This window comes from Canis lupus, chromosome 7, assembly GCF_011100685.1.
Source record: "Canis lupus familiaris isolate Mischka breed German Shepherd chromosome 7, alternate assembly UU_Cfam_GSD_1.0, whole genome shotgun sequence".
Lineage (NCBI taxonomy): Eukaryota > Metazoa > Chordata > Mammalia > Carnivora > Canidae > Canis > Canis lupus.
The window spans coordinates 27,092,382-27,104,594 of record NC_049228.1 but is presented as its reverse complement, the minus strand read 5'-3'; the positions used below and the strand labels follow the sequence as shown (position 1 = coordinate 27,104,594).

At 49.1% G+C, this 12,213-nt stretch overlaps 1 protein-coding gene across 1 annotated transcript; it reads left to right on the top strand.

Annotated features, from left to right (window-relative positions):
• Positions 1–612: 612 nt before the first annotated feature.
• Positions 613–11,858, top strand: LOC119876433 (eEF1A lysine and N-terminal methyltransferase-like). The gene is given in 9 exon segments (XM_038542534.1): positions 613–1,003; positions 2,566–3,325; positions 4,608–4,807; positions 6,391–6,586; positions 7,438–7,605; positions 8,883–8,933; positions 8,936–9,007; positions 9,010–9,096; positions 11,485–11,858. Coding segments are annotated over 9 exon segments (1,857 nt in total). The 5' UTR covers positions 613–850; the 3' UTR covers positions 11,655–11,858.
• Positions 11,859–12,213: the final 355 nt, after the last annotated feature.

Genomic DNA, 12,213 nt, shown 5'->3' with positions numbered 1-12,213 from the left:
CGGCAGCTTCACGTCGCTACGGTAACAGGGGAATCCTGCCCGTGGCCGACAGGCCAGCCTCCTCCAAAACCAACCTCAGTCATCCAAGCGGCTACGGGAAGGGACGGTGCGCGGGAGACGCAGAAGACAACCAGGCGAGGAGGGCTGGCTGCGGCTGGGCGTGCTCGCCTCACTCCTCGCCTCGCGCCCTTGCACCGCTGTTTCTCCTCGGGAGCCTCCTCCAGCGTCCGCAGCCGGCCGCGCGCGGGGTCAGACGCGGCCCGAGGTCCGCTCGGAGCGGGAGGGGCCACCCGGCCGGGAGGGCCGCGCGGGGAAACCTCACACCGGGGAGGAGGCCCCCGCGCGGCGCGCACAGCCGACGGCGCGGCCCCGGAAGCGCGGCCCCGGAAGCGCGGCCCCTTCCGCCCGGACCTGGGCCCGAGGCCCCGCCCCCCCTGCCGCGCGCAGGGAACGCTCGGCGCCCGCGTGGACCCCGCAGGCGCGTGGCGAGCGCGTCCCGGCCAATGAGGTGCCAGAGCCACCGCGCGGGGCGGGTCTGCGAGGCCGGCCAATCGCGCGGCCGCGCCCCCGGATGTGGTTGCGGGTCCCGCGTCCCCGCCCTGAGGTGGCGTGAGGGGGCGCGCACGTGGGGCCGCGGCCTGGAGCCGGGAGCAGCGGGGGCCGGGGGTGGGCTCGGCGTCTCGCGTGTGGGCGGGCGCGGAAGCCTCGTCCCTCTGGGTTTGGAGCGGGGGAGAAGTGAGCGTGGGTGTTCGTGGCGGAGCGAGTCCCGCCGCAGCGTCGCCGCCGGCGCGTGTGGGAGCCCGTCCGATGGTCCCTCCGCGGGCGAGTGGGACGGTCGGACGCCGGCAGCATGAACCTCCTGCCCAAAAGCGCCAAGGACTTCGGCTCCGTTGACTACTGGGAGAAGTTCTTCCAGCAGCGAGGGAAGAAGGCTTTCGAGTGGTATGGAAGCTACCTGGAGCTGTGCGGGGTGCTGCACAAGTACATCAAGCCCCGGGAGAAGGTGAGCGCGGCCTGGCGGCCTGGGTGTGCTCGGCCCCGGGCACCGAGCAGGGCGTCCGCGCTGGGCGCGTGCTGGGGCCCGGGCTCTCCGCACCACTCGGCCCAAAGGAAGGTAAACGTGCCTGCTTCAGGGCTTTCAGAGAACAGACCTCCTGCCGCCAGCCCCTCCTCGAATCACTGATCCCCCTGGAAGAGGGATCCTTTGGGAGTCCGGGCGGGGATGGCCCCCTGGAGCCGTGGTGGGTGATTCTGTCCCTGTCCACCCTGTAGGGCAGATAGTGCCGGTGGCTGACGGACACGGGAGCCCGTTCACGGAACTGGTGTGGCTGGCACCCTAATTCAGGCACCGTGCTTAGCTCATCAGCAACAAGAGCCCTAAGGCACGTTCCATAAATGACAGCTGGGGAGTACAGTGCCAGCGATTGATGGAGACGGAACTGTATGTAGTGCAGGTGGGGAAGAGGCAGGGAGTAAATGTAATGTTCTTGGAGGACGCTCTACCTGCCAAGCCTCGTGCTGGGTGCTATGTGTGTTCAACATTTCAAATCTCCTAATAAATTCTGTAAGGTTCATTCATTGCATGGACTTGGAAACTGAGGCTCTGAGAGCCAGTTTCTTGCCCAGGATCCTACATGTAGTAAGCGGCCACATGGGCTTTTAAATTCAATCCTATCTAGTCTAAGATTTATGCACTTTTCTAGAGATTAGTGACATTGGGGGAGAATATTTAAGGATCAATGTGCAGTTGCCCCACAGAGGGAGGTAGCAACTTGTGTTTTAAGTTTGGCTTTAGAAAATAGGAGAGTGTGGACACCGGGGGGCTCAGTCAGTTAGTGTCTGACTTCTGAGCTCAGCTCAGGTCTTGGTCTCTGGGCTGTGAGTTCAAGCTCTGCTTTGGGCTCCTGTACTGGTGGTGGAGCCAACTGAAACACACAAAGTAACAGAATATGGTCAGGTGGACCTGAAGCCACGAGTGGAATAGAGTTATGTCACAGCAAGGTTTTCAAGAGTCAAACAGGAGGTTTGAGTTCAAACTACTGTTTTTAGATTCTGTGACTTCTCTCACTTGAGTGTTCAATGCTTGCTTCAGGGAAAGCTTGGACTAGGTTGTTTTTGCAATATGGAAAGTCCCTTTTTACATACCTTGCATCATTGTGGCTGAATGTGGATTTTTTTAAAAATTTTATTTATTTATTCATGAGAGACACAGAGAGAGAGAGAGAGAGAGGCAGAGACACAGGCAGAGGGAGAAGCAGGCTCCATGCAGGGAGCCTGAGGTGGGACTCAATCCTGGGTCTCCAGGATCACGCCCTGGGCTGAAGGCGGCGCTAAACCCCTGAGCTACCGGGGTTGCCCCATGAATGTGGATTTCAAAGTGAGATTCTCAAAGCCGTGGTTTTTCAAGATGGAGCCTAGAATCACCTCTGTAATGGTGCTCTCTCCTGACAGTAGCATCTGCACCTTCTAAAAATTTGACAGCCATGCCGAGACTTGATTCTGGGAAGTATCTGCCAGTTATTCCTTTACCTTGATCACCTTCATCTTACTGGCTTTTTCCCTCAGGTACTGGTGATTGGGTGCGGTAACTCAGAGCTCAGTGAGCAGCTGTATGATGTGGGCTATCAGGATATAGTGAACATCGACATCAGTGAGGTGGTCATCAAGCAAATGAAGGAGCGGAATGCCAGCCGACGGCCCCAGATGAGCTTCTTGAAGATGGACATGACACAGATGGAGTTTCCTGATGCTTCCTTCCAGGTGGTGTTGGATAAGGGCACCCTGGACGCTGTCCTGACGGACGAGGAGGAGAAGACCCTGCAGCAAGTGGACAGGATGCTGGCTGAGGTTGGCCGTGTCCTGCAGGTGGGCGGTCGCTACCTCTGCATCTCCCTGGCTCAGGCTCACATCCTGAAGAAAGCAGTGGGTCACTTCTCTCGGGAGGGGTGGATGGTGAGGGTACACCAGGTGGCCAACAGCCAGGACCAGGTGCTGGAAGCAGAGCCTCGGTTCTCCCTACCTGTTTTTGCCTTCATCATGACCAAGTTCAGGCCAGTCCCTGGCTCTGCCCTTCAAATCTTTGAGCTCTGTGCTCAGGAGCAGGGCAAGCCTGTGCGGCTGGAGAGTGCCGAGCAGCTGGCTGAGGCGGTGCGGGAGCGGCAGCAGTATGCCTGGCTGTGCAGCCAGCTGTACCGCAAGGCCGGGCTGGGGAGTGTATCTCTGGACTTGTGCGATGGGGACACGGGGGAGCCACGCTACACCCTCCACGTGGTGGACAGCCCCACTGTGAAACCATCGCGGGACAATCATTTTGCCATTTTCATCAGTGAGTTGGGATTGCTCCCTCTCTTCCCTGGAGGGGCTGGCTCATAAGGGCTGGGACTTTGGTGGCTGGGTATGCTTTGGCCGATTTTATCTTGCAGGGGGTGGCACTTCAAGAGTTTAGACTAGTCCAGGCCTGAGGAAGAGGGAGTAGCAGCTGTCCAGCTACCTACTTAAGATTTGAGGCATATTTCTTCACATCTTCATTGCAAAAGCTTGGCAAAGTGTGAGAATGGGTTTGGTAGGGAGGAGAGAAAGGCAAGACAGATCAATTTAGGTAAGTCTCACAGTGTTGAGAGTTACTTTGTAACATGGAGTAACAAGCAGCAGAGTCAGCTCTGTAGCCTGTGAGCGGCATGACTTGGGGGGAATTTGCTGTGCTTCTCTGCTGAATTTAGGGAGACAGTACAGAGTAGTAGCTTAAAAAGTGACTATTTGGGTTCCAGTTCTAGCTCAGTCTGTTCTTGGTGGTGTGACCTCAGACATTCCTTTTCTTTGTGCCTGAGTTTCCTCATCTATAAAGTGATTTAGTTGACTGTGTCATATAGGTGTGAAAAGTGTAAGGTCTCTTAGGGTGCTGCTCCCACATGGTAAGTGCTTAATAAACAATAGTGGTGTTTAATGATAAGGATGAGGAAGTGCTTTCAAAAGTAGCAAATTCTAGACAATGGCAAGGTGTTGAAATCATCATGCTGGTGATTTGCTGACAGGTGAGCTATTTTCCCAAGTATTCCATAATCCTACCTGTCTACCTTTGGGAACAAATGGTATAACCAATATAAGCATGGAATTTGGGGCTGGACTGCCTGGGTTTAAGTCCCAGCCTCACCATTTACTAATTGTGGAAATTTACTAATGGTGTGGGAAATTAATTGGCAAATAACTTGGGCAAATAATTCAGCTTCTGTGTCTCAATGTCCTCATTTATAAATGGGAGTATTAATACCACCTGTACCTTAGACTACTGTGAGAATTCAATTAGTTTCTGTTTGTAAACTTCTTGGAATACTGCTTGGCATGCAATAAGCGCTAGCATTATTGCTATTTTTCTTGCAGTAGGTGCCTGCCTCTCTCCTCTTACACACAGGGTCATGTGGGTCCTACCATGTGTCTGATGGCTGCTTTGCTCTGGGCCTTGTGTACTAGGGAAGTGATAATCCTCAGTGGGTCACATTTGGAAGGGATGCTGGGCCTACGCCAAGGCTGACTCGTGGCCATGTAGGTCATATTGATTGGGGCTTGAACACTCTTCCCTGGACTCCCTGTCACCAGCTGCTTCTTTCCAGTCCCCCAGGGTCGGGAGACCGAGTGGCTCTTTGGCATGGAGGAGGGTCGGAAGCAGCTGGCGGCCACTGCAGGCTTCAGGAGGCTGATCACAGTGGCCCTCCACCGAGGTCAGCAGTATGAAGGCATGGACAGCATCCAGGCCGAGCTGTCAGCCAGAGTCATGGAGTTGGCTCCTGCTGGGATGCCCAGCCAGCAGCAGGTAACAAAGCTTTGGCAGAGCTTTCACAGATCTCTAGAGAAGTCATATTAGGCAGGAAGGCAGAAGGTGTCTTGGAGCTGGGACTAGTGTCTCATCCCTTAGGCTGTTCCTGAGGGCATATCAACACCTCAGAACTGAGTGGTCAGTACTTAGTTCTCTTGTTTCAGGTAGTGAGAGGAAGGTGAGTAGTTGCTCTTTGGAGACCCATAGTAGCATCTGTGTTTGTGTGGCCTTTGAGACTCCACAAATGCTCTCCCCCTTGCAGGCTCCAGCTCTTTATACTGTGCATTGCTCAGAATGTTTCTCCTTACCCTTTTTTGTGCAGGCCTTCCTTGACCATTTTGTTTTCTAGAACCATCATTATCTGAGTGTAGAATGGAAAAGAGGCAAAAACAGCTCAGGTTAGTTTTCAGGATACTAGTATTGCTGGTCAGGTATTTTCCTGTGGAGGAAAACACTACTTTGGCAAGTAGTGTTTATGGTATTCATCAGCCTATACTGTCTTGTTCCATCCTGCTCATTGATTGGCGAATGTACTGCAGGTACTTTATCCATGATGGATAGGAAGGCCAGGGTCCCTAGAAGCTTGTTGCTGAAGTAACGGATTTGAAAAGATGAACCTAGACTCCCAGGTTATAGCCTGCTGTTCTGCCCACTAGGCTGTCTTGTGTTTGCAGATGAACGTGCTTGATTCTTCCTGGCAGACTCTGGGGTTGGTGTCCACCAGAGAGATGCAGATCCTGTGGGGAGGTCATTTGTCACCTTCTGTCCAATGCCTACATCTCTGTAAAGTCCGAGGCCCCTGGTGATTATGAAATTTTCTTGGAGGTCTTTAAAAGATTAGAAAGGAGAAATGATTAGAAAGAGAGAGTAAAGATTAGAAAGAGAAATGGAAAAGTCTGGGGGGGGGATATATTTTTCTCCTAGTTTTTTTTCCTGTTTAGAAAAAATAAGGGAAAAGGTGAGAATAATTGGGGGAAGGGAGAGATTTTCCAAACTTGGAATTTTTGCTTTCCCTCTGGATTTTGTTGTCTTTATCCCTGTTCAGGCTCCTTTTCTCATAGTTATAGTCTTCTCCTGAGTGTTCCCTCCAGCTTTTATGGAAAGTCCTTTGAGGATTCCTAAAGAGAAACTCATGTGTTTTTTTTTTAAGATTTTATTTATTTATTCATGAGAGAGAGAGAGGCAGAGAGACACAGGCAGAGGGAGAAGCAGGCCCTATGCAGGGAGCGTGATGCAGGACTCGATCCCGGGACTCCAGGATCACGCCCTGGGCCAAAGGCAGACACTAAACTGCTGAGCCACCCAGGAATCCCCACTCATGTTTTTTTCTTAGGGAGAACCCATTGCATTTCACTGAGGGTTTTGGAAATCTTTGTGCTCAATTGGTTTTCAGAAGAGTGAATTAAATCTTTTGGGATGTGTTGAAAGGCTCAGGAAAGTTCAAGGCAAACCTTGGAAGTTCTTGCTGTCTAGAACCTTGATATGGGGATTCCTCATATACCCACAAAGGGAAAGGGTTATAATTCCTCATGTTTCTTAATTGAGGTGGTGTTTGACCACATCTCTTTTTATATCTTCAGGTGCCCTTTCTGTCTGTGGGTGGGGACATTGGGGTCCGGACTGTTCAGCACCAAAACTGCAGTCCCTTGAGTGGCAGCTACGTGGTCGAGGATGTGCAGGGGGATGACAAGCACTATTTCCGGCGGCTGATCTTCCTTAGCAACAGGAATGTGGTGCAGTCAGAAGCAAGGTTGCTGAAGGATGCGTCTCACAGAGGTGAGGTATCATCAACACACTAGTAGGATCCAAGTGGACATGGCTGGACTCTCCATCTGGGTGGTAGAAAGACCTGGCAGCTTGGCTAAGATGTAGGACAGAACTGGGTACCTGTGGTCAGAGGCACAGGGCTCTGCAAGTTGTCCTGTTACCATCTGGGCTCTTAAAGTGTAAGTGGCAATAAGCAAAATAGAGGTGTATGTTATTCTTGAGCAGAGCCTGGGTCTGAAATGATGAGGGGCTGGGGAGGTGGTTCACCAAATAGTTGTGATTATCACTTTAATGCCTTCAGTTTAGAGGCTGTGTTGCATGTTGCTTCATATGCATCTGTATTATATTCATTAGTAAACTTCTGTGAGATGAGCCAGAAACATTTAGAGCCTCTCCATAGTGCCACCTACTAGTATGTTTCAGAGAGGCTTTAGAGTTGGTGAGTACCTTAGAGGTCACCTAGTCCAGTGCTACTCAGTAGAACTTTCTACATTGGAGGGAATGTTTAATAATCACTTAACTGCCCAATATGGTCACCATTAACCATGTGTGGCTCCTGATCATGTGAAATGTGGCTGGTTGCAAGTAAGGAATTGAATCTTTTTAAAAAATTGTATTAATGTTTACATTTCCATAGCCTCAAGTGGCTGGAGGTTACAGTATTGGGCAGTGTAGATCTAGGCCATGTCCTCTGAGATTTTTTTTTTTTTTTTTTTTTTTTAAGTAGGCTCCATGCCCAGTGGTATGGGTTTTGAGTTGAATCAAGCTCACTACAGCAGAGTGCTGCTGATGTGGCTCCCCTTCCGCAGACTACAGTGCTAAGTAAGCATAGGACCTCATCATCTCTATCTCTTCTTTAGCCCAGAAGAAACGGAAAAAGGACAGGAAAAAGCAGCGGCCTGCTAACACTCCCGAGGACCTCTCAGCTGCCCCAGGGCAGTCCATTGACAAGAGTTACCTGTGCTGTGAACACCACAAAGCAATGATTGCCGGCCTTGCCCTGCTGAGAAACCCGGAGCTGCTCTTAGGTGAGGGAAGTGCCCCTGCCCTCCACAGGAGGGGCCTGTAAGATTGCCGATGGATGCTGTGTCAGCTGGCTTGTGCTTCGAGCACAGCGATTAGAGACCAACAAATGCTCATACAGCAAAGCTTGCTTCTTCCCAGCCATCTCCCAAGTTAATTTAATAAACATTCAGTAACTTTTCCCTCAGCTCTAATTGTGATCTTGGAATGGCTGCGTGTGTGGATGTCTAAATTTTTTGTTTATTCATTTATTTAAAATATTAAGGTATAAAATATATTCAACGAGACACAAAGTACACAGATTTTAAGTTGTTCAGTTTGATGAGTGTCTGCTTATGAGTCTACCCATGAAACCAGATTAACCTTTAAAATCATGACTCCAAAAATGCCTTTGCATTTTAGAAGAATTTCTGGCTTTTCAGTCATGTGTTATAATTTGAGCACCAGATGCAATTCTTACTTGAATTTCTACTTAAATAAAAAAACCTATATTGTAGGCAGTACAGTCATAGCCTTATTACTAATAACAGGTTTGGCTCCAACTACAGTGGTAAAAAATACTCCTTTTTCTATCTAAGCTTGTAGCTGTTCACCTGAAGTCCTGAGTGTGTCTTACTGAAACACCCTGTATTTTTGGCCTGTATAGGTGCTGATGTATGTCCCTAAAGTCTCAGTTCTTAGGTTTAATCCTCAGATATTAATCCTCTATTTAGTGTCTCCTTTGGGTGATTCTTGTTTCTTGACTTCTATCTTCCTGTGGTAGCTGAGGTTTCTCTTTACTTACAGCTAGGATTTGGGCCTTTGTTTTCCTGTGATTTCTGGAACTCACTCATGTATTGCTGTCGCTGGGCTGTGTCTGAGAGGGCAGTTGTGGCCTTTGAATTGAAAGCTGGGGAGAGGGCATTGCATCTCCACTGCTTTGTGATCTTGAGAGAGATGTTGGCTATCATCCCTCCCAGTTAGATTAAGGGGAATCTAATGCTTATGTTAGGGATGGTGATACGATGTCAGCTGAGTGCTTGGGGATCATTAAAGGTCTGTAATAGTAACATACTGGTTCAGCTTCTGGATCTAGTAAAGAAAGGATTGTGTAACTAGGGGTGAGTTTTCAGATGTCAGATTGGCTTCTACATTTCTGGGATGAGACAGAGAGGCTAGGCCTCTAAACTGTGTGTCCCCTGGGCAGAGCCAGTAATCCAACTTCCTCCTTTCCCCTCCCCAAGGATGGTATAAAACTGTCAGCAAGCAGATTGTCAAATGATACTGTATTCTTTTATTGCAGAGACCCCCCTGGCAATGTTGGTGGTAGGCCTGGGTGGGGGCAGCCTCCCCCTGTTGTCCACGATCATTTCCCGAAGTCCTGCATTGATGCTGTGGAGATCGACCCCTCCATGTTGGACGTGGCCACTAGTGGTTTGGCTTCTCCCAGAGCGAGCGGATGAAGGTCCATATTGCAGGTGGCCTGGACTATATTACCAGCCTGGCGGGACGAGAAGGTACTGCTATTGGAGACTTTGGAGAGGTCCTGAGGGAAGATTAATGCAAGGTTGTCAGGCCTGCAAGGGCCTCTAGAATTCATCTCTAAGACAGCAGCATTAGCATTGTTCCAGTCTTTGACTGTAGATTTGTTTATTCCTTGGTTGATGTATTGATTCAGTGAATACAGGGTGCCGACCATGTGCTCAGCACTGTGCAAGGGGTTGGGCTACAGCAACAAGTGAAACAGTCCGTTTCTGCCCTTGTGGTGCTAACAGATCAGTGGGCCTTCCTCCTGATTCTTTTCTGACTCTGTGTTCTTGTCACTTCCTCATCCTCCCAAGAAACCTAAGGTCTGTAACGGGTGAGGAAGAGAGGAAGAAAAGTTGGGGTGTGTGTTGGAAGTGTTTTTTTCAGTCTTTCAGCTGGAGGTAAAGCCAGAGATGGAGCAAAACAGCGTTCATGTAGATCAGTGGTTGTAAAGCTGAGGAGCATCAGGCAGTGTCTGCAGACATGATTTTGGTGCTTGTAACCACAGGGTGAGGGTACTTCTGACAGTGAGTAGAGACCAAAGATCCTGTTAAACACCCTACAGTCACAGGACAGCCACCCATGACAAAGAATTATCTGGCCCCAAATGTCAGTAGTGCTGAAGTTCAGGAACCCTGAGGTAGATGCTACTCCGTGGGGATGCTGATGGCCGTGCTGCTGCTGGAATTGAGACTCCATTTTGCTCTAATAATTCGTATCCCTGATTTATGACAAAAGACATATTAATGTTCTGCAACAGCTCTGTGATCCTTTTGCCACTTGATATGGAGGCTGAGGATGGTGCTTCCCGGAGCCTGAGCCCCTCAGTGAGAAGTCAGTCAGGTTGGTTCAGTCTTAAGTGGACCTGGCGAGCTCAGGCCACCCACCCCTCCTGGTCTGCCCATTCCATCGCTGATATTCTGGTTCTCACTGGATTAGGGCATCTCCCAGGAAAGGTGTGGCAAAGCATGATGCCTGGGGTGAGTACCTTGGTGCTGGGGTGGACAGTTGGTGCAGAGATTTTAATTGCAAATTGAATTTAAGGATATCAAAGCTTCAGAGATTACCTCTGAGGCTGAGGCCAGTGTGGGGTCCCAGGCCCAACACAGCTAGTGCATGTGAAACATTGAAAAGTGCCCTAGGCTCATGGTAGGCTGTCAGTGTGTGACATGTTGCTGTATTGACAGCCGGTTGATGAGTTTTGAATAGTCTGGCAGTCACCTCTAACAACCACCTTCCAGATCATTGGAGGGTTCCTACAAATGTGGGCAGTGGTTGTTCTTGGACTTTGATAAGCTGACATGTTCTGCTCTCTTAAGAAACCCAAACAAGATCTGTGCTATGCCCTGTTATGGGCATGCATTAGTCCGAAGTCAGTATTTATGAATTCTTGAATAATTGGTATCATAGTCTCAAAGTTTGCTAAAAGTCAGTAACATTGTAGGCTTAAGCCTTGTAAAAACTTTTCATTATAGCAAAGAGCACATCCAATGCATCATCAGTTCTTTCTCATTTAGCAAAATCTTTCTTGAGCCAGCTATTGTTTGAGGACTAGAAAAGATACACTAACTAATTTGAGAACATTTTCTCCCATAGCCATTTGCAGAGTCAGCCCTTAAAGGCTTAGGCAGCTGCTTTGCTGCCTAGCAGTAGTTCTTAACTTTGCCTGATTTGGTAATTACTTGGGAGTTGAAGGAAAATACCAGAGGCTTCCTATCTCCTCTCTGACCTGTTCCTCCCACGCCAGGGTTTTTCACTCAGGTGGTCAGGAATGGAGCCCAGATTCTCAAAGTATTTTGAATATTCCCAGGTGACTAATGTTCTGCCTGGATTGAAAATTACTGATATAAATGGACTGTTGACCAAGTAGTAATCATGCTAGCATGGACCCTATGAATGTGTGTGCCTTTGGAAGGTGCTTTTATTTATTTTTTCAATTAATTTTTTTTAAGATTTCATTTATTTATTCATGAGAGATACACACACACAGAGAAAGAGAAAGGCAGAGACAGGCAGAGGGAGAAGCAGGCTACATTCAGGGAGCCCGACGTGGGAATCGATCCCAGTTCTCCAGCATCAGGCCCTGGGCCGAAGGCGGTGCTAAACCGCTGAGCCACCTGGGCTGCCCCTGGAAGGTGCTTTTAAATGCGGAGGAAAAGATCAGATAAAGGCCCTGTCTTTCATGTGAGGCGCTCACAGCAGAACCCTGATTGACCACGACTTTCCTGAACAGCGTACTTCGTGTCCTTATAGGCAAACGACAGTCTCCATGTCATCCTTCTGACTTAGCCACCTGTGGCCACCACAGGTCACAGGAAATATGGGGAGTAGGAATGTAAATGGTGGTAGACAAAGACTTGTTTGCTTCTCTTTCCCAGCACAGTCCTGCTACAGTGTCATCATGTTTGATGTAGACAGTAAGGACCTAACACTGGGCGTGAGTTGTCCACCACCAGCTTTTGTGGACCAGCCTTTCCTGCAGAAGGTCAAAAGCATCTTGACTCCGGAAGGTAGGATGTACAAAAGGTTAGGGAGGGAGGAGAGGTGAGTCCTTTCAAAATTGTTTTCTTTTAAATGAAAAATGCACACGTCATAAGTGTGTAGCTCGATGAACTTTCCTGAATTGAAAACACCCATTGAACAGCATCAAACACAGAACATTTACAGCACGCCAGAAAGCCTACCTCTTAGCTCCTTCCAGTAACTCATCTTCCTCTTAAGGATAACTTCTATCCAAATTGTCAGTATAGCTTAGTTTTTACCCATTTTTGTTTTTTATATAAATATAATCTTACAGAATGTATTCTTTGAGTGCTTTTTTCTTTCATTTGCATGATCTTTGTTTCATCCATAGTGTGTACGTTGTTTCTTTATCGGTGTGTGTAGTATTGGTTGTGTGACCTACCACATTCATTTTTGCATTCTGTAATGGGTATTTGAAGTGTTTCCTATTGGGGCTTTTATAAATAGCCCCTGCCCTGGTGGTGAAGTTCAGACTCCTCCATGTCTGCCCCCAAAAGGAATCTCTACATTTGGAAAGGTTGCTGCTTTCCATGAGCACGAGACACACATTCCTCCCAGCCCCTCAGAGCCTGCACCAATGACCT